General features: G+C 47.0%; 1 protein-coding gene, 1 long non-coding RNA gene and 1 other non-coding gene across 3 annotated transcripts; all 3 read right to left on the bottom strand.

Moving 5' to 3' along the window:
• Window positions 1-1,755: 1,755 nt before the first annotated feature.
• Window positions 1,756-2,999, bottom strand: LOC114485583 (uncharacterized). Its single transcript, XR_003678995.2, has 2 exons — window positions 2,594-2,999; window positions 1,756-2,395 (listed from the first exon to the last, which is right to left on the bottom strand). It is a non-coding gene; the product is annotated as an uncharacterized lncRNA (long non-coding RNA).
• A 628-nt stretch (window positions 3,000-3,627) lies between these two features.
• On the bottom strand, window positions 3,628-19,312 carry LOC114485582 (RNA N6-adenosine-methyltransferase METTL16-like). Its single transcript, XM_028487284.2, has 5 exons — window positions 18,084-19,312; window positions 17,251-17,590; window positions 7,246-7,376; window positions 7,070-7,112; window positions 3,628-3,716 (listed from the first exon to the last, which is right to left on the bottom strand). The coding sequence occupies exons 1-5, from the start codon at window positions 18,183-18,185 to the stop codon at window positions 3,628-3,630; spliced, it is 705 nt and encodes a 234-aa protein (XP_028343085.1). The 5' UTR covers window positions 18,186-19,312.
• On the bottom strand, window positions 6,363-6,435 carry TRNAE-UUC (transfer RNA glutamic acid (anticodon UUC)). Its single transcript has one exon. It is a non-coding gene; the product is annotated as a tRNA-Glu (tRNA).
• Window positions 19,313-22,595: the final 3,283 nt, after the last annotated feature.

The raw sequence follows: 22,595 nt of genomic DNA, 5'->3' as shown, positions 1-22,595 counted from the left end.
TCATCATTTGAGCAAACTGGCTGGTCTAGGTCAATAAACTGTCACTTGAGGCTTGAGGTTGAACGGGGGCCCAGATGAGAGGATCCCTGTTCAGGGCTGCCCATGAGGTATACACCCCCAGAAAACAGTTCTGGTCAGCAGGCTCACCAGCAACCCCTTCTCTCCCGTTTTTTCCCACCCCAAGTTAGAGGACAGAACCTCTAGTAAGGAAAAAAATGAATTGCAGAGATTAAGCTGCTGCAGCCAGGTCTGGCTATCTACACATGAGTTTTTGGAGTAAATCTGGCTTTCCAGCATCCATCCATCCATCCCCTAAGACCCCCTGCCCCACCAACAAGAAGCCTCACCTCAGCTCCCTGCCCCCAGTTCTCACCACCTGGAGGAGGCGCAGGGCTCTGCAACTTCTTAGAGGAGAGCCATTCCCATGTTCCTTCCAAGTGTTGCTCAAGTCATCCCTGTGGTTCTTATTGTCAGCTCTGGACTGACTTATTTTGGAAAGCATGGTAGACATGACAGTGAGGGTGTTCTCCCCTCCCCCATATGGCCAACCAGCCTGCGGGTAAAGTGAAAATGAAGTGAGCGTTCCCTTGGAGCAACAGCAGGGTCAATCCTGTTGCCTCCTAGCACAGTGGGCAGTACACAGTGGGGACACAATAGGAACTCCTGAATTGCATTGTGTTGATGGTGGCAGCAGGTCACTCAGTCTCTCCAAATCTTATGCACGCTCCTCCCGGTGCCGCTGGTCCGGCACGCAGGACATTCTCGGTCACCACCTGCACTGTCCACCACCTGACCCTGCTCTGGACCTCGAAGACAAGAGGGAGGGGCGCGTAAGCTGACATCCTGGCCCATCAGTTCCGAAAACCCAAGCACTGTCGGTCTCACATATCTCGAGTGACTCTTGACCTTGAGATGCCGGTTGACCCGCCGCTCCCCCGCCCCTGGTCCACTGCTGCTTCCCCCGCCCGCCGGAGCGGCGGCGGCGGCGGTACACGCTGCAGGCGCGCGCGCGCACACAACACACACTACTACCTCCTGCATGACTCATCATTGAAGCAACAATAGGCAGAGAGAAAGGAAAGGAGGGCGAAGCACTCTCTCTCCACCACAACCGACCCGGCCGAAGGGCTTGGGGGCGGGGGTTGGAGGGGACAGCAGTCCCCGGATATTGCACACACGCCGATCCAGGGCTGCGGCCCTCGCAGCAGCCCGGAAAACGGAGGTCTTCCCCCAATCCCTATTTCTGCAGTACCCTGAAGCTGGGGTCTACCAACAACGGCGCGTGGGGATAGGGGGCATCGCAAATCTCCGTCTCCCCGCTGTCTAGAGAGCACCAAAGTTTGCCCCTTCTCGCCTAGTTCATTCCGCACCGCGGCCAGGGATGCTGCCAGGGAGCCCTGGTGAGAACGTCTGGGGGGTCAGTGGGAGTATGTGAGCTCTATATGTCCAGTGATTCTGAGGGTTTCCCTAGCCCCAGGATCAAAAACAGGACGTTGGGGGGAGAACAAACAGGTGAGCTCGGCTCCTCCCTCGTAGGGCAAAGGCTCTCCCAAGGAGAAGCCCAGCGGCCAGAGCCAGGGCCCAACCCGGCGCCAGGCCCCTCGCCAGCCCCGCCCAGGCCCCGCCCCCGGCCGAGCGCGAGGCGGCTGGGAGGGGCTGGGCCGCGCCGTCCCCAGCGGGAGTGTCCCCCGTGCACGTGGTCGGGGGCGGGGCCGGTCCACGTCACCACCCGGTGTAACCAACGGGCTTGGAACGCAAGCACACGCAACATTCCAGCCGAGAGCGGGTTTGGAACGCGCAGACACGCCACATTCCACACCGGCTAAAGTGGGGGGGCAGCAAGGGGGGCCCGGGGGCTGCCCCCGGAGACCTGCGGGCCGTTTCGCAGATGTCCAATCAGTCCGGCTCTCACCCAAACCCTTGACGCGCGACCCAGCCCAGCTCTGAGAGGCGGGGTCAGGCGGGGCTGGCCAGGATCATAAGACACGCGATGTCATTTCATTCTGCAAAGGCCGCCTCCGCCCCAAGCGGCGCGTAGATATGCCGGGAGCGCCCCCCGCACAGGGCCAGGGAAGCCGGGGAGCTGCTCCGCGTAGAGTAATTCCACCCCCCACTCCATTACACACACGCCCACTCGTGTGCACTAGACACTCGCCCGTGTACACGTCCATCCATCCGCTCTCATCGAGGCTCGCATCACACATCCCCCGTGCATACACGCACACACGCGCGGGTCTGCCACCCCCACGCAACACCATTCCTCACCCCACCCCCCGGCTCGCACATCCTCAGCCCTACCGAGGGCGCCGCTGGCCCATGGGAAAGAAGCCCCCCACGAAAGGTGCACAAGGGGTGGTAGGCAGCTGGGGTGGCGTCCACAGGAGCCGGGTCCTCCCTGCATGTTAATGAATTCATTAATTTCACTGCCCACAACACTCCTCCCCGGGCGGCGGCTCTTGCGTGGATCCTTGCACTGCCCGGCTTCGCGGGCCGCCCGGGAGGGGGTACCGCTCGCGGTTTCGCGTGGGCTCGGGGACCGGGGTCGCTCGCCTCCCCTTCCCTGGTGCCCCAGGGGCCCAGCCCGGCCGCTCACCACGTGCTCTCTGTTGTTGCTGCGCTTGCCATTCCAGGAAGCGGGCCGCCTCCAGTAACGTCTCTATGCTCATCGCGCCGAAAGCTGCCGGGGGCGCGCCGGGGCCGAGACTGCGGCCCGCAAACCGGGCACAGGTCAGGCTGGCGGGCAGGCAGGAGGGAGGGATCACCTCCGGGGGGCGACAGGACTGGGCGGCGCAGCGCACTCCACAGGGAAGAACGGGGGAGCAAAATCAAGGTCTCCCCAAATGTTTGCAAAATGTAATTTGCAAATTTAAAAAAATTGATGCAAGGAAAAAAAAAAAGGCGGCACTGCCTCCCTCCTTCCCCTCCCTCTCTTCCTCCCTTCTGATGCCTCCCGCCCCGCTGCCCCCAGGAGTCCCGCCGACAAGAAAAGGCTTTGCAACAAGATGGCGAGGAGGCACCGACACACACAACAAGGGAAGGAGCCGCGCTGCCCCCGGCCGCCGCCCCCGCTACTACACCGGGGCCGCAGCCAAAGCCCGGACCGGAGCCCCCGCCCGCAGGGCCGCGGCGTCTCCTGAAGGGAGGGGCGGGGTCCAGGGCGGGCTGGCCCCGCCCACTCGAGACGGCGCGCGCACACGTGGCCTGGGTGGGGGTGGGAGAAGTTCCAGCTGGGTTCGCGCCCTGCATTTCCGCTTTCCCGCCTCGCCCCTCCCCGATTGAAAGCCACAAGTTGAGCAACGGCAGCGTGTTTGGGTCATTCACAACGAAATTTGTCCTGCTGGAGGGAAAGAGAGGTGGAAAATTCAGGACTTAAGTTAGCTCAAATAAAGATATTCCAGGTCAGGGAAACCTTAGAATGGTAGAGACTGGCCTGACCCTCGGGTCTCCGCTCCCTACCCACACGTGACCTAATTCCTGCAACCACCAGGCTGTCGCAATTCCCCCGGGATCCGCCCCTGGGCGGAGCTGACGGCAGGAGGCTGCCAGAGAACAGGCGGAGGGAGCGGAGTGGAGATCCGGTTCCGCGTTTTGTCTCCGTTCCTCCCCCCGCAGTGCGTTCGCATCCTATTAGGCGATGTCACCGGGCCGCGGGCCAATGGGCGGGCAGGACAACACGGCATGGAGCAGCTCCACATGGACACCCCGCGCCGCCAGCCCTGTGTTTAAAGGGCCAGTGTCTAAAGGGTCACATTCGCCGGTGCGGATGGGGCCACTGTGTGGAGGGTGGGACGCTGAGAGGGAAATTCTGCAGTTGTGCCCTGACCTACCCTTTCCTTTTCACCACCCTCCCTTTAAAACCAAGCCTCTCTCTCTCCTTCCTCTAAACTCTCGTCTTTGTCCACGCGCGTCTGATGCGGGTGGAGACTCCAACTGTGCCATCCAAGAGGCCGCCCTTTGCTCTGGGGCCGGGCTGAGGGCGGTTACGGCGAAGCGTCCACAGCCTAGACCAAGGGGGCGTGGCGCAAATCGGGAACAACAACGTGGAAGGCGGAAACCCGGCCCTTCCAGTGGCTGGGCGACTGAGGCCGCGGGCGGGGAGCGGGGGCGGGGCCGCTCCGCCCAGCCACAACCATACTCGCTGCGGGGGACGGGACCCCGGCTGGCGCTCCTTACGGCCTCTTCTTCTGCTAGAGTTTGGGGGCGCCTGGGGGTACAATTAGAAAGTTAGTCCTTTTTGAGGTCAGCTTGCCCAAATTCTCTCATTTTGCAGATAAGGAAACTGAGGCCCAGAGACGAGAAGGGACTTGTCTAAGGTCACTCAGTATTCCAGTTCCTCCTTGCCCCGCAGGAGAAGCATTTATTCCTTACCCCACGGATGACTGTTCTGAAGGCAGTTCTGGGTCAGGGCCCTCAAACAGAAAAAAGTCATGGAGGACTATCAAACTGCTCGCACGGGAAGGTGGGGGTCTGACCACTTTACATTGTGATGGGGGAGGGGAACACTAAAAATCTTCACCTGAAACCCTGCTGTACTGCACAGGAAGCCACACAAACCCCACCTGTACAGTTGGTAGTGACAGGCATAGGCAAGCTGAAGGCATATTTGGGGCTCCCTGGAGCATGTCCAGCTCTGCTGTCCCAATGCCCGCAAGCCTAAGGCCCCTGGATCTTGTCCCCAGATTCCTTTCCTTGCTAATCAGTTCTAATTAGAGTGGGACAGTGCCAGTTGGGTTCAGGATCTTGTGGTCTGGGCTTCACCATCATACAAAGCCAGAAAGCAAACCTTTATGAGGTTGGCTGAGTGGCAGATCAACCCATCCCATTCCACCCCCACTTCACCCTTAGAGGGGTACAGTCCTATTTGGGGAACTAGCTAGAGGAGAGCTAGACACATATAAAGGGGGTACAAATGATGCTTGCTGGCTTTGTGCCTTTCCTTTGAGGTCATAATGCATGCCAGGGAAAGAAAATCTGCACAGATTCTGGAAATCAAGCACCTAGTGAACAGGAGGAAGGGGGTTGTTTGCCAGAACCAGTCTACAGGGGCCTCTGATCTTTGCACACTTAATGCCCCAGCATCTGTAGCTGAGCAGAGAGAGGCCATTACACACAAATGACCAGGTGACACTGGCTTTATGATGAAGCTGGAAAGCAACAGGAGATCAGAGCAGTAACTAACAGCCAAGTTCTTCTTTGCAGGATGAATGCTTTTCTCCTTGGAAGGCTAGATCTGTGCTGGTCCCAACATTGCCTCCTTTAAGGTGTCTGCCACCTGCTGTGTGTGTGTGTGTGTGTGTGTGTGTATGTGTGTGTGTATACACACACATACACACACACACACTAAACAGTCCAATATATATGTAACAGTGACTTGAGATAATGTTGCTGACCAAGTTCTCATTTTGTTAGGGGTCAGCACTGTACCGTTCTGCCCAGTGGCCCAGTATGCTCAGAGAGCGACCTCCAGCTGTACCCTTCTGCCTTCCTCAAGTGGTCATGGCACTCGTGCAGCCCTGAAGTCTCTTCCAGAGGCTGAAGTCCAATTTTTCTGACTCGTCAGGGACCAGCTCTGTCACATCACAAAGGCACCCCTCCGAAAAGTAGTGCTCTGAAGACAGCTTTTCCTTCAGGAGTGGGGAAGCAGGAGATAAAAGTGGGGTGAACACAGAATTCAAATGCCAACCTCTCCCTTGTCCCCAATAACCCATCTGCTCCAGAGCTTAGTGGAGATGCTCGTTATTTAAAACGAACAGCCTTCCTGGCTTCACATGATCATCTGTTTATTTGGGTCATGTGGGGACAGCAGCCAGGGGATGTTAGGCAAAAAGCAAGGGTTTAGAAAGGAGGCTTTTCCTGGGCCTGTTGCTGCCAACAGGAGCCTGAAAACGGCCAGAGTTTCTCATCAACCAAGGTTATTCTTGTTGGGGAATGAACAGTGGGGTTGGGAGATAGATACCCACCTATTAGGTGGCAAGGGGGAGGATAAAAGGAGAGGAATGAATAGGAGGGCTGTTACATTTTAGCCAGCTTCCTGTTGCAAGGGGGTGGAACTCAGGTAGAAGCTGGCAATTTATTCATTCAAGGGAAAGTCTTTTTGATGTTTCAGCAGAAAGGTTAGCACGTCTGGGGAATAATCCAAAGCCCAGCCATTTCCAAAAAGTTGTTCCTAAAGTTTCTTTATGGCTTCTAGTGCTTAGTACCTTTGGGGCAGGAGGAAACCTGGCCCATCCATGATTGTGTAATTCTCACGGGAGGATTTTCTATTTCCACTCTTCCTCCTCAAGTCTTTTGTACCCCAAGGCCCAGTTCAACCCCCCGTTTTGTTTTTGTTTTTTTTGGCAGCATGGCTTGTGGGATCTTAGTTCCCCGACCAGGGATCAAACCTGGGCCCACAGCAGTGAAAGTGCTGAGTCCTAACCACTGGACCACCAGGGAGTTCCCAACCCCCTCAATTTTTTAATATGCTGAGCTAGTGACATTCCCTAATGAGGCTGTCTCCGATCCCCCCACCATTCACCCCAACAAAACTCTAAATATATACACAACCCTAAGAGCTATGCAGATCAATTCCCTGATCCTCCAAAACATAAAAATAATAAGATGAAGGAAAGAGTGTGAAGCCATAGTACAAGTATACCAGATCCCAAATGTCCTAACCCTGTAGGCCTGACTTCTCAAATTATGCAAGTTGTCTTGGAGAGCTTTACACCTATTAGAGTTAAAACAAGACCAAAGGGAGAAAGCTGAGAGAGGAAGAGGGAAAGAAAGGAGACTAGTACACCCAGGGACACAGTACAACAGTACACAACGTTCATTTCACAAATATTTACTGTGTGCCTAACATGTGCCAGGCACTGGGCTATCTTCATAGCCAAGGCCAGGGGAACTTTGGTAAGCCAGAGTGGGGTAAAAGATCACAGAGCTGAACTCAATTCCACAGCGCTACCTGGAAAAGGTCAAGCTTTGCTCTCTCCCACCATGCTGGATGTAGCACAAGAGATCAGAGGACTATGTAAAGCTCTGTAAGGAAGGGTACTGATATACTCTTTTCACTGAAGTCTTCACCCACCTTCCTCTACTCCTGGTGAGTTGTCAAAGGACCTCTCCTGAACCTATGAAACAGATACAGTCAAGTTCAGCCTTCCCATTCACCTACTTCCTCTTCATTGGCTCACACAATGTCAGAACTGGAAGAGTGTCAATCACCTAGACCCATCTCCCAAGAGGTGTCTTAGCCGAGGTCACAAAGCTGCTTAGTGTTAGCTGGGATGAGAAGCGGCCTGGTTCTCCTTGGAGTGTGTGGGACAGCTCAGCCTGGGGAGGAGGGTCCAGGGTCCTTGAAAACCTCACAGAAATGGCTGATGATGGGGAGCTGGCTGAAGACAGAAATAATCATTGACTTTGCTTAGTGGTGCCCAATAAACAAGCTTAGCAGGTGAGTGAGAAGGCAAGGAAAGAGAATCAAACTTAGGATCCAGGGACTCAGCTGACCTCAGAGGACACTGTACTCCCTCAGGCCACTCTGAGGAATGAAGAGCAGGCCCGGGTAGACAGCCATTCTTCACTGGCACTTATGTCTGGCCTGAAAAGGTGACTGGGAGAAAGGGGCAGATTTTTATCCAGGCAACCGCCCTGGGTGTGGATACTGAGTAAGGAAAGAAATGCAGTTCAGAAGCAAAAAGGGAGGAGTCACACACTCTGAGCTTTTCTGAGAAACCAAAGCAGCTAGCAAGCAAGCAGTGCAGCTAGAGAGATGGGGTCCATGGATGACTTGGGAAGGAGGAAGCTGATCAAAGGGGAAAGGCACAAGGGAAAGGATGAGGACTTCAGTTACTCCTTTGAAGACAAGAGGTGGCTTTATGAGAGTTAATTCAGGTCATGGGAGTGAGACTGGGCAAACTTATTAGTAGAGGGAGGCGGAGTCTTGCAATGTGAGTCAAGAGCCAGCTGGATCAGTGAGGGTGGTGGATGTCGAAGACAGGGAAGGCCCCTCCCAGGGCAGAGGGGCTGGAATGCAATCAGTGCCCCACACAAAGGACTCTGGTCTGTGGTCCCAGCCAATCCAAGCTCACATGTAAAAGCAAGCCTGCAGATCAAGTCTTTAAAACTCAAGATATCAGCTACCTGCGCTAGTGACTGATGCTCTCTCAGAAGAGTATGTAGGGCCTGGACCAGTGGCCTCTTACTGGCTGGACTGCCTCCATCCAGGGCTCGGCTCCATGCCCACAACCAGATTTCTTACCAAGGGACCAGTGCCCATTGGGAGAGTCTATACTGGGCAGTGCTGGGGACACTCTAGGACTCTCGAGGAGCCACATTCCAGCCAGTGCCTCCTCCCACTTCCAGGCTGGGGGCTGGGATAGTACATACCCCTGTTCCCATCACAGACACCTCACACAGCAGTGCTAGAGTTCACCAGTCATCTCTCTGAAGAGTTTACTCTGTGGTAAGTCTGAACCATTCACTAAACACAGTTAAGTCCTTATAACTTACACCATACACCAACATAAATGCAAGTGTTAAATGTAAAAAATAATGTCAAAAAGAGCCATAATAAAATACAGGCAAACATTTTTCTGCTCCAAGGGTGGTGAAAGAGGTTTCTACCCATAAAAGCAAACAAAGAAAATATAAAGGAACAGTTTGACAGATGTGATTATATAAGCCCTCTAAAAGCTCCTTGACTGTAAAAACAAAATAATTATCACCCACCATAAACAAGAAGAAAAGGTAAATGACAAAATGGAGGGAAATATTGGCAAGATGTGCCCTTGCAATTTCAATAACAAAAAGAATACTTGGATAGAAAAGTGAACATAGAACATAATTTAAAATTCATAAAACAAATATATGAAGTAACATAATATATACATGAAAATGTTTGGCCTTGCAATACTGTAATAAAATTAAAACAGTGAAAATATTCTTTATCAGTTGATAAAGGACTTTTTAAAATTGGCTTTCTAGTGCTATCAAATGTGTGGTAAAAACAGACACTTGTGGAAATGTAAAGTAGCACAACTTTTTCAGTGAACAAATTGGCAATATATATGGAAAGCCTTTAAAAGAGCATTATCTCTTCTGCTTCAGTAATCCTTACGTAAATTTATCCTAAAGCAATAAGAAAACACATAAACACTTCTGTACAAACATATTCACTAAGCATTATTTACAGAAGTGAAAACCAGGAAACCTGAATTTCCAACAAGGAACAACTGGTTTCGTGAAGTGACGCTCACAATATGGCATGTGAAGAAAACCAGGTTGTTAATAAACGAAAATGTTAACAGTGGTTGTCTTTGGGCAGTGCAATTACCGGTAATTTTTATTTTCACAAGTTTTCTGACAGATTAATTTTATAATCAGAAAAAGGTTATCACAATATATTGCTAAAAGAAAACGTTTACAAAATAGTAACACAGAATGTGATGCCACATTTGCTGTTTAAAAATATATATGCCTATAAATATACTAAGATAACAAAATGTAAAATAACTCCATTTGAGTAGTGGAATTATAAACTTTTATTATTTTCTAAAGTTCTTACAATGAAAACATTACTTTCGCAAAATGAAATTATATTAAAGGGGAAAAGTTCTCCCGTGCTTCATCAGGAAGGGCCTCATTACCTCTTAATCTCAACTAACTTGACCTGCTGCGGTGGGTCTACTTCCCATCCCAGTTTTTCTTTCTGTTTCTTCACCCCCTCCCCCAACCCATCTAAATCTGCTCTTTCTGCCGCTTAGCTCTGAAATCCCCCAGAAACAGTTCAGGCTTCCCTCACAGTCCAGGTGAGAGATGTGGAACAGCACTAAGGCACTGGCACCAGGGGTGGAGAGGCTGGGCTGGATTTGGAGGCTCTTTCGAAGGTGGTGAAGGGGAGGGAGGAGCAGAGATTTCTAATGTGGACGGCCAGGTGGATGGTGGCCGAGAATACAGGAGAGAAGCAGGTGCAGACAAGCTGAGTTTGCACAGCCACAGACCCGGGGAAGGTGTCCACTGGGTGGCCAGCTATGTGGGTGTTGGAAGTTGAGGAAAGGCCTAGACTTGGGCGTGATGAATGTAGGCGTGAGCAGTACTGAAGTCACGGAGTGGACACGGTCAGCCACAAGTGAGAGACAAAAGCAAGGCCCGTGGATAGAATCTTTGGGATTCTCCCTTTAAGAGGTGAGGAGAACTCTTAAAATGGGAGGGTAGGCAGCAACCAGACTTCAGTAGCTGAAATACAGTGAGGAAAGTGGAGGCAGCAAACATGCAGACAGTTCTACCACTTGGTGGTAGAAGAGGCCACAAACTGATGGTCTACCAGGTCTCTATAAAATACTGAATTCGCTGTGAGGGTTTCCATATTTCTCCTAAATCTGGATTTCTGGATTTCCTCAAGAAAAAAGAGGAAGATCCAACAACAGTGGGCAGCTATTTCTGCATGGCAATAACCAACAGGAATTGAATAAAAGCTACTTCACAGCAGTACTCCATTAGCGGGAGCTCCAGCCCTTCTTGCCTGGCCCCTGGTGTCGAAGATGAGGAAATACTTCCCTTTGTGAATGAAAGTCCTCATTAGTGCTCATCTAGACTTCACTGAAATAGAGGCCAGCGTCTGACCCATAAGCCCCACGTTTGGCCCCCAAAGGCAAATCCTGGGACAAACATACCTGAATTAGGGATCCTGACCAGACTGCGAATGCCCATCTCCCAGCAAGAGACATTGTATCAAAAGCCTCTGGAGGGCTTCCCTGGTGGCGCAGTGGTTAAGAATCCGCCTGCCAATGCAGGGGACACGGGTTCGAGCCCTGGTCCACGAAGATCCCACATGCTGCGGAGCAACTAAGCCCGTGCGCCACAACTACTGAGCCTGCGCTCTAGAGCCTCCGAGCCACAACTACTGAAGCCCGCGCGCCTAGAGCCCGTGCTCCGCAACAATAAAAGCCACCGCAATGAGAAGCCTGCGCACCGCAACGAAGAGTAGCCCCTGCTCGCCACAACTAGAGAAAGCCCGCGCACAGCAACGAAGACCCAACACAGCCAAAAATAAATAAAATAATAAATTTATTTAAAAAACAAAAAAGCAAAAGAGAACAAAACCCAAGAGCGCCTGGAATTACAAACGTACGGGAGCAAGCGCGTCCTCACCCACTGCCCCAGGCTCAGCGGCGCTCCCTGGGCAGCCTTCTTTTGGGCAGAAGCAGCACAGGCTTCCCTGCGTGGCCGCCAGGGCGCGCCCCCAGCTGGGGACTTCCCGGCTCTGCTCCCGGACGCTCAGCCACACTCCCTGAATAGGCCCACCCGATGGCACGCAGCCTTTCCTCCTCTCCAGATTTACACAGTCCATTCCTCTACCTGGGGAAGACGACTTGCTATTTTTATAACAATTGTTACCTTCTCCAGCAAGATCAGAAAGTACACCAGTTTTGCATTCTGTAAGTGAAATATGTGATGCTGCCTAAAAAAAAAAAATCTTTCTTCTGTTATTATACAATTACATATTGTCAAGAGTCATTACCTAATTATCAGTTATTTTAAGTTGATTCTGATGCAACATGTGCTTGCACTAGACATTTTATTTTGTGGTTTTGCTATCTACTTATCTGTACTACTGCCAAATACAAAATTCTATAAAAATTTGGTAGCATAAGTTAAGAACTAATTATAAGCAATTTCACTTATTACATCTTGTTCACTGATCATAGGCTGGAAAATAATATTACCTTCAAATGCTACATTGTGAAGGTGGGTAAGAGATGCTTTTTTCTATTCCCTGTGTCATATAATTGAAGTCTCCTTCCCTAGAGATGGGTCAAATAAACCCAGAAGTCCATTTCCACCCTCAGTGTAGCACTTGTTACGAATCTTCAGATTTGGTATGAAATCTCAGTCTCTCATCTCTGGACCTGAGTTCAAGTCCCACCTCTGTGACTTAGTTCTGTGAACAACCTTAGGGCAAATCTTAAGCTCTCTGAGCTGCCACTTCTTTAACTGATCACACAGGGACTCCACACCTCTTTGAAGGGTTACTAAGTCAGACAATTTACGTAGAGGACGGACAATAAGTACTGGTTCCCTGTTCATCCTCCCAGTACACAGAAGCTTGGATTTTGCTCTCAGTCAGAGAGTGGCAGTCTACACCCACAGTTATACACTTGAGGTCTCAGCCTTTTCACCTGAGTCTCTTGGTAGCAGATTTTTTGACCAGAGACTGAAAACTCAAAGGAGACTAAGAAGAGGTGAGCAAGTTGAGAAGCCTACTCTTTGTTCATGGACTCCTCCAGATGCTTTAGTATTTCTCTCACTTAACTGCTGCTACAACTCTGGGAAGCAAGAATTCTTCATCTTTTGTATGAGGAATCCAAGCTTTAGTGAGAATGATTGACCCTGTAAGTAGAACTGGAACGCAGACCCAGGTCTGATGAACTGTGAAGGCTGTGCTCTTCTGTTTTCCACTCCCCTGCACTTTCTGGTCCACCCCGTCTTCTCCCCGTTCCCTGGCTCCTAATAAGCACCTGTGGTCCCTCACTTCCCTGAAGAGAGCCGGAGCCCCCGACGTCTCTGCTGGGGCTGAGAGAGGCGGAGGGGCTGCACCTCAAAGGGCATGCAGAGCTGCAAGGCCTTCAGTCACAACACAGTCCCCTGGGGTAAAAGCAAAGCCTCCGAAGGGCAGCATTAGCTGTTCCAACCGGCAATTGAAAAAAATAAACCGCTGTTTTAGTCATTTGGGTGAGTCACAGCAGAGGATCTGAATGTCTTTACAGAGCAGAGCAGGAACTCTCTGGTGTGTGAGGCCCTGCTGCTCGTGGGTGAGCCCCACGCAGGGCCTTCTTAATACTGTACTGGCACGAGCACCAAGAGGTTTGTACTTGGGAGCATTAGAAAGTTCAAGACCATCAATGCCCTGCTCCAAGAGGCAGAGGCCAATCCATTCTCACTAGTAAGCCTCTTCTGGGTTTTCCCGGGGTTAGTGCCCATTCAGCAAACTGATTCTCCTGAGCATTAACTTCTCCAAAAAAGTTGTGGTCACATCCCTTTCCTAGGGGCACCTCCTGGCTGGCTATAAAACTGCTGCACCTTTGAGACCTTCCTTCTCTCAGAGGGTTCCTTAGTTTTCCAAACTGGACCTTCTTCCTCCTAATGTACAGGTCTGTTGCATGGCCACCTAGGACATCTGATCCTGCGCCATAAAAATAAGGGCAGATGCAGCTTCCCCTTGAGCCCACACAGACCCAGGGTTAGTGACAGACATGTTCCACACAGAAACACCTCTTGTGGGAAAGCAGGCCCAGCTAACCTGTATAATATACCTAACACAGAACCAACTGTGACAATGTTTTACGTAAATAACACAGCACATGCATGCTCTTCAGCCAGCCAGATAAACCAAAACAAGAATTAAAAGACAAAAGAAGATTGAAAGCAGCTTCTTTCTTAAGGCTCTCTATATTACTCTTCCTGCAACATAAAGCTTTTGAAAAGTTACTATTTAAAATCACTAAACATCCCCCTCTGGTACCCCCATTAACTAGAGACCAATAAAAAGTTGATCCAAGGGACTGACCCAACCTGGATATATTTTAGAGTAGCAGGACAAGTCAACTGGTACCATAAAGAAACATAAAAAGGTTGAAAGCTTATGCCCAGACTGCAGGGTGGTGGGGTTTTCTTTCTTTCTACTTTTATCTAATTTTTTTTTATGTTAAAATGTACTTGCTCCCATAAAAATATTTATCTGAGTAGCAACTGGATATTTTAAGACAATACCAAGGACACAATTTTATCCACACCACAGTGAAGTTGATAAAAGGGCCAAATACGCCCCCATGTGGCTACAGAGGAAAATGCCTCGGTCTAAGTAAGAAGGAGGGGCTTACAGGAGGCCTCGAATTTTCTACAGGCCTTTGACTCTTTTTCACACCCTGCAGTTTTATTACTTGTCAGAGCTTAGAAGTTGGTGTGCTCACATGGTAAGCTTTGATTTCTATCAAGAGAAGAGAGGTTTCATGTTTTTAAAAATATAAAGTTTTAAGTAATCCACACACACCCTTAAGATCAGCTGAAACTCCAACACAGAGACACTAACCCTACTAGGACAAGCAGCGATGCTCTGGTGTGTGAATACCTGGGCAACGATGTGGGGTGAAGGGACCAAACTGCTGGAAGCAAAGCAGATTCCAAAGAACAAAAGCAGCTTATTTCCCTCCTTGGAAAACAAGTTCAGCTTCTGTTCCCACTTTGGTTATCAAGAGATCAGAAGCCAATGCAAGGGACCAGAATAGAATTTAAGATAATACCACAAAGATCGTATTCCATACCAATCCATCAACATGAACTTGACCTCTAGACACTTCGACAAGTGTCACTCACCATTATGATACCTGGGATCAATAACCTATTTCTTCTAAAAAAATTCCTCTTCCCCATATCAGAGGTGTAGGCTAACACATATCATACACATTGTAAGTATATGCATAAGTGAAAGAATTTTTAGATGTCTTTTCAAAATGTTTCAATGTTCTCTCATCATATAGAAATAACTACTCAGAGAAGGAAATGACACACAAATGCAAAAATGGCACTCACAGGTCTGGCACTGGAAGCTTCTGTTGTCACATACTTTTTAAATTCTAAGAGCATTAGCTTAACACCTATAAAACGTCCTCCATGACACCAGGCCTTAAACCTGGGGCACCAAACACATATAAACACAAGACACATCTCCTGTGCCTCCAGGTCCACAGAGGATTCTTTGGAGACCTCTAAGTATCAGACTTAAACAAAGGCTAATACTGCGCCTGAAGCATATTTTGAACAGGTGAGGAGCATAAATAATGCACTCCTGTGACAACATGGAAAAATACTTACATCAGATGAGAAAAGAGCATAATATAAAACTACAGCATGAACACAACCAAAGTTGAACCCACACACTCACACACCCCATCTACAGAAAGAGATTAGGGACTAGAAGCAAACACTGAAATGCCAATACTGGCTGTGCTTCAGAAGGTTGAGACTAGGGGTGATTTTGAAGCTGTTTTCTCCTTTCATCTTTCCAAATCTTTAATAATGAGCATACACTACTCTTTTATAGTGAAACGAACAAGCAAACACTTAGTGGCCACTTATCAAGTGAATGGTTGTCACCTAACTCACTTATCCTAAAATTTTATGAAGATATAAACTAGGTTTGGGTCCAGCATATGATTCCAATGTGTCCTAAGAGGTAAGCAGAGCAAGATGGTGTGGGTGGGTACAGGAGATGAGCACAGGAATCTAGGGCCCTGCAATGAATCTTGGCTCTGTGGGACCCTGGGTGTTCGTTTCCTTATCCTGTCAAAGAGGAGGCTGGACTAGCATAGTGGTCCCTAATCCTCAGTGAGTTACTAACCGCTCTAAGTCAGGGACCATTCTCTCCAGAAAAAAAACCCAAATATGTCCAGAGCTTTCGGAAATAATCCAGGAGGCTATGGGTTCTCCAGAGGTCCACGGACCAGGTTAAGAACACTGGTTGGTTAATGTGTTCTCTTCCGCAGCTCTGTCTCCACGGCCACAGGGAGGTATAATATGGTCCTATTTCCATTTCCTGTATCTTTGCTGAGGGACTGGTCTAACTGCTGCCAAAGTATGCCAAGGTCATCAGTTTTCTGCCCCAACCAATGTCACCTTTTAAAAGTGTGGCTTAACTACGCAGTCTTCTTTGCAGATAGCAAGGAGCTCTGGTACCATACTCAGAAATTTCAGGCTACATAAAACCCTAGGCTGCTGGTGTAAAATCAAGCCATGAAAGTTAAGCACAGCAGAGGATAACTGAGACACCAAGAGAATAAAAGAGACTCCTTTTCCAGAGACATTCCTGCCAAGCCCTGACACTACATACAATTAGAAACATGTTTTAAGAACATGGTTACCTCGGCCTTAGGATTCTCCAATGGTAACAGGTAAACACAGAAGGGATCACAAGGGAACCCCAAAAAACCATCTTTGATCAGCGACAACTTATCTGCCAATAGATGAGACTTTCTTAAGCAACTTACTACACATAACTATCTTGCTCTATTTTTATTTCTATCATCAATCACCTACCCATTCAAAGCCAAGAAAATATTTTCCCCAACCCCAGGATTCAAACAGGATTGACAGTTTTCAATTCTGAATATTCTTATTATATTAGCTCGACTTCAAATGTCGAAACAAATAAAAAAAAATCACACACCAGTAAAACTGCTACAAAATAGTACTTTAAACAGGTTGGAGGTAGGGGTATGGCTTCATTCTGCTGTATCTCAGTCACATCTGGCAGTTTTGATTCCCTAATTCTGTTTCTGAAATAACCAACAACAAAACAGACAAGAGTCAGGAATATGCTGATGTTTCCGACGTTTCCAGGCACTTCCTGATTGGCCCTTCTTCCTGGCATTACTGAGCTTTCTCTCCCTGACTCTCCTGCCACCTACCATTAGGCCAGTTCCCTTCTCAGGACTGACACAGGGGTCATCAATTATATGTACCCAAAGTCTTCAGTCTTGAAGGTGACTTTAGAAGAAGGTACAGGGCTATCTGGTATACCACCTCCACTAGGGGGCTGAGAAAGTCACCCCTTCTCAGGAAGCAACCAGGGGTGACAGAGAGAGTGTGATGCTCTGTAAGTTCTGACCAGGATCAGACTGCAAAAATAATCCTTGTGGCCTCAGAAAACCAGTCTAAAGCTAAGGTGATCAGCTTAAGTCAGGTTTAAATCCCCTGTGAGTTTACTGATGGCTTTCTGTTGATGCAAATAACCACAATTCTTCCTCTGAACTACCATACTACAGTGCCCTGTTAACTTAAAAAAAAAGGGAGGGGGATGTTTAAAATGGATTAATTTGTTTCAGATAATTCCATATAATGCTACCAGTGGGCCAATGGTGGGATTCAGCTTGCCACCCCACAGGCCACACTCCAAAGCAAGCTGCTTTACTGTGCATGGAGTTTGGAGTTAACTAGCAACAAGCCTGAAAATTTGGTTACGTATATAAGTACAAAGCTGGTTCATCAAATCCCTGTTCTGGCCCTCAACCCAATGCATTTCAACTAAGGCATCATCTACCTCCTTCTTAACGTTTATCAAACACTTGAACAGGTAACATCCAGCCACTCTTTGGAGATGGTTCCCTTTTTCAGACACTGGGTTGCTGAATTGCTCAGAAGCCTCTTGGTCCTGGGCTCCATTACTAGAGCCTTTACAACTTTCCCAAACCTCCACCTCTCCCTTTTCCTCACTCCTTTCATCCTCCATGGGCTCCGGGTTCTCCTCCTGGGAAAGTGAGTCCTGGTTTGGGCCACGGCCCTCCACAGTGGCAGACTCGCCCTCCTGTAGTGCAGGCCCGCACAGAGCACTCTCCCGGGGACCCTGAGCCAGGTCTTGGCTGTTGCCAGACTCTTTAGCGGGGGACCTTTTCTCTTCCAAAGCTTGGATGACGTTCTTGGGAGCTCGGGGAACTTCTCTCAGTTGTCTCACTCGGTCCCTTTTCTTCCTCCTTAAGTGAATCCAGGAGTTTTCTATGGCTGTTAGGAAAAGGCTAATTTCCTCCTTTCCACAGGGAACTCGTTTATGCTGGACCTGTTTGGAGAAAAAACAGAATTTTATAGGAAATCACTTTTCTCCTCTGAAAACTCCATAGAACTTTCTTTTTTAAAAAAGAAAAGAGGGCTTCCCTGGTGGCGCAGTGGTTAAGAATCTGCCTGCCAATGCAGGGGACACGGGTTTGAGCCCTGGTCCGGGAAGGTCCCACATGCCGCGGAGCAACTAAGCCCGTGAGCCACAACTGCTGAGCCTGTGCTCTAGAGCCCAACGAGCCACAACTACTGAAGCCTGCGCGCCTAGAGCCCGTGCGCCACAACAAGAGAAGCCACTGCAATGAGAAGTCCGCGCACCACAGCGAAGAGTAGCCCCCGCTTCCCGCAACTAGAGAGAGCCCCGCGCACAGCAACGAAGACTTAACGCAGCCAAAGATAAATAAACTTTTTAAAAAATTAAAAAATAGAAGAAAAAAATAAAAGAAAAAAGAGAGATTATTATAAGTACTTCTTCAATGTGCTTATTAACCAGGTACCTTCAGATCGGTGAGAATTTTTTCAATCCATGTTGTCACAACTACTATGCCTTCCACTGTCTCAGAGCCCAAAGACGATGCTTTGAGGGATAATTCTTTCATCACAGATTCCAATACTACAAACGTAATGGGTTTCCTTGGCTTCTCTAATTTTCTTCGCTTACTTGGTGGTGACTGAAAGAAAAAGAAGGCATGGGAGAAGAGGGAAGGTTATCCAAATAATTAAATCTCATGCCTTATAATGAATTAAGCTTGGGAAATATCCATGACCTCTGCTACTAATCACAGAGCACTAAAAACACAAAGGCCTTTGCATATTTATTTTAAATACTCAAAACAACCCTGCAAAATGGGTTTATCATCTCCCCATTTTACAGAAGGGAAAAACTAAGATACAGAGAACCTATGTAATCAGCTCCAGGTCGCACAGTTAGTATTTGTCAAGTTAGGATTTGAACCCCAAAGCCAAGTTCTTTTCTGCCATACCATGCTGCCTGTGTTCTGGCTATCAGTATGTAACTCCTCCACTTACTAAATGTCTTTAATCTACCTGTTGTGCCCAAAACAGGCCTGTGCAAGTATTTTTTTCATGGTACCTCAAGGACCCCAAGGGCATTGTGTTCCTTTCTATAAAGAAATGCATGGCTTAAAATCACCACCTTGTAGCCTGAGTTTATACTTGCCAAGGCTTGAAAGAAAGCAGCTGGTGAGCCACAGTTTGGGAGATCCCATGCTAGGAATGACCAGGGCCACCAGAATTACATGGGCGGAAAAGGACGCTGAATCTTGGTTAACATTAGGGCCAAGCCAGTGGCTAGCTAAGCACTGCCTCTCAGCTGGGGAGAGGGGACACCAGTACCGAAGAGAACAGTGGATTTGAAAGCTGGTTCCACATAACTCAAGGTTGTCGTCTTTCTTTAAATTTCAAGCTTGGAAAGTGATTTACACTCTACCCACTAGAGGGACTCAAGTTCCATTTTAAAAACCAAGTGACACTGCTGTACTTTTAAAGTTTATTTCTTTAAAGTAAAAACTTGCTAAATTTTTTTAAATGACTCAGCTAAGACCAGATGTATTATGGATACTTTAAGAGACAGACTTTCAGACAACTTTTATCAAAAGTTAAAAAAAATTAAGCTAATTCTAAGGTTAATGGGTCAAAATGAGCAGGATTTTAAGAAGAAAGGCTCAAAAAAAGAAAACACCTTGTCAGCTTTGAAGATCTTCTCCTAAAAAAAAGCCTCTGATAATTGTGCTGCTAACTCCAATTCTGCCTGGAAACAGTGACAGAGCACGTCCATATACACACATAGTCTATAGGTCCAGTTACTGGGTGAGGCCTTGTAGGAACTAACCAGCAACTCCCTACCCCACACATACACAACAAAATATCCAGTTTATTCTATGCTAGAAAACTTTTAGATGGTATTTCTTAGAACCAATCTACATTTTCTCTTTATACCAGATATTAACTAATAAAAAATGGAAATTAAAGAACAATAGAAAACAACCTTAGAAGAAAAGGACCAAAAACAAAGGGTGTGTGTATGAGTCAGAAACCTGCTCTTGAGAAATGAATGGTGGACTCTAAGCCCTGAGTCTGAACTTGCTCAGTTAACGTTTCAGACAAGATGAGACAAATTCATGTTGACATTAAGATAGTAGTATTGTTATTACTCAATCACCCAGCATAAGAAACATAATTTCTACAATTACGGACAGCCTAACACTTTGCACTAAGGAGCTTAAGATATGATTATTAAGCTGGGGGTGAAAAAAGATGGTGGTGTTGTAGGAGGAGGATGGGTGAGAAGAATCAGATTCCCTTTCCACTTCCTGACATCCAAGGCTGTTAACATGGAAAGGTCACCGTCACAGGGCCATCCCTGACAGCACACCAAAGGTCATCTACAAATATGGCTAAAAGGATAACGCCCCATCTCTCTTCTGACAGAGATGGTAATCATTTGTGCTCACAAATTCCAACCAGCAAAGTGAAGATATTGCCGTGTTTCTCATTTCCTGCACTATTCTTCTCCAAAAGTAACAATGGATTCATCATCATTTCTAGAACTAAAGGAGAAAAATGCATCCTCACCATACTTAACAAGAGCTCTATCAAGGATCCACTTTACAAGTTCTAAGGGAGTCGGAAACAACAAAACAGTTTATTGCTTTGTTACACCAGTACTAAAACGAAACCTTCTCTATCTCATATATGGCGCCTTTACCTTGCATCCTGGCTCCAGTGTTCCATATACAATGGTCAATCAACAAATCTGGTATTTCTGAAGATTTTTAGTGAATTGTTTTAATACACACATTCTCAGGATTGTTTTAGTTTTACTCTATAATAGAAACTAGGTAGGCACTCAAAGAGACAGATAATTTATACTTTAGAAATTCTCAAAGTTTTTAAATGATTAAAGATTAACTTAAGCCTGGCTTATAGCAACCATTCCTCTCCCTTTCTCATTCGTACTGTAAATTCTTAGTAGGCAGGGCCAGAGTAAAATACAGGAGCAGGTCTTAAAGAAATTAGTAGTTAAATTCAACCCCACAGGTTCAACAGGGGAAAGGAGTGCTCTTGGCTACTGCACTGGGGCTTTCCCTGCTCTACCATACTTTGAATGGCTACTGCCCCAGGTCCTCCAGGAACAAGCAGAATGTCTGTAAACTGTTATTCAGCACAGGCTGTCATTTATGGAGAAACAAAGCCAAGCAGCCAACACTGACACCTGGATGGAATACACACAGGAGGTGTGCTGGGAAGGACAGTCAGACCATCTTGCCTTATTCATAGGTGTATCAGCTCTGCTGCCATGAAGTAGACAAAATATTTTGTTGTCTAAAAGTGTGGCTTCCTTATTAACAGCCCAGTGGCATTTCTGTTGTTACCTAATCTGACAGGTTACTGTTTCTAAAATGTCCTTGTAATCATTCCTAGATATATGCAAAAACAATAAAAAGTAAAAAATCAAGGGGAAGAAAAGTTTATGTAGAATGCTACCTATCTAAGAAGGGGTGGCTATAACTACATGTGTATTTCTTTATATTAAAACAACCAAACAAAAAACAATGGAAGGATAAATTATAAAATCATTTAAATAGTAACCTGAGGAGAAGAGGGATTGATTGGGGTGAAAGAGACAAGAGAAAGAAGCTAGACTTCTGACAATATCCCTTTCAATATTTGATTTTGAAACAATGGGTAAATATCTTTTACAATTACAAAACAAAATTAAATAGCACAAAAAGAGGCAATCCCTAAAAATATAAAGTAGAATGAAACAAATGAACATAACTGTGTACGGCCTTGGTGGCATAAACCCACAAAAAGGAAACATTCCAAATGACTTTAAAATCCATCATGAGACAGTCCCCAGGGACAAAAGAATGAAAAAAAAAAAAAAAAAAAAAAGAAAAGCTATTTTCACAAATCATTTGGTGATGTTAACTTTGAGACTGCCGTGGTGTATCATGGGCCAAAACAAATGAGTAATTAATTATGGTCAAGGACTGAGATTTTTGGCATGGAATTTTTGAACGGGAGACATAGATAGACAATTGGTGAAGTTAAGTAGAAACTAAAGAGAAAGTCTGAACTAGGATGTATTTTATCTTTAAAAAGAAAATCGAAAAATAGTTGCTGCCAGCTCTGGGGAAGAAAAGAAAATACGTACTGGGAGCAACCTGTCATACTAGACAGCAAGGGAGCTACCCAAGACTCTAGTATGATAAGACGACTCAGCATCCAACTTGAAGAAACACTCCATGGCCAAAGACGGGACATAATCTGTGCATCAATAAAGATAATAAGTGTTAACACACTGAAAAATACTGAAAGTGTAAATCCATGAGTTCATAATAGTCTAAAAACAAAACCTAAACCACCCTCTTTGGTCACTCTGGGAGATGCTAGGGAACCACTAACTCATTATTCTTAAAACTGAAAAGTAAAGCAAAATAATCAAGCATTTATCCTGCCTTTACCAGATGAACTGTACCTCAACGTAACCAAAGAATTGATAAGGGGAAGTTTCTCTTTATAAGTACTTTAGCAATAAATAAAGAAGGAATAATAGAATCAGAATATCAAAATTCTGCAACTCTAATGAATTAATGGATCCAGGCAATGATCATCAATGACTGCTCACATTGCAAGAAGACAAAAGCAAACATTATGTGCCTCCTGATGGAAGTTCTGAAGCATACCACACACCACCTAGAAAGCAGTCTCCCCCTCCATCAAAACTGTACAATATCTGATCACGCCTCTGGCTCTAACTGCCAATTTATAGGAAAGACAGGGTCTGAGGAACATATTAACACCACAGAGATGCACTCAGAAAAATCCAGATGTAAAAAACTCTATAGGACAAATATCCCAGTTTCTTTAACAAATAAATTACAAGGGAGTGGGTGAGAGAAGGGGGAAAGAGAGGGTGGGCAATCAGACTAAAAGCAATTCAAAGGACATCAATCAACTGCAACACATAAAACTTAGTAAGA

This window comes from Physeter macrocephalus, unplaced genomic scaffold (assembly GCF_002837175.3).
Source record: "Physeter macrocephalus isolate SW-GA unplaced genomic scaffold, ASM283717v5 random_1650, whole genome shotgun sequence".
NCBI classification, from domain to species: Eukaryota; Metazoa; Chordata; class Mammalia; order Artiodactyla; family Physeteridae; genus Physeter; species Physeter macrocephalus.
This window is presented reverse-complemented; position numbering and strand designations above follow the sequence as displayed.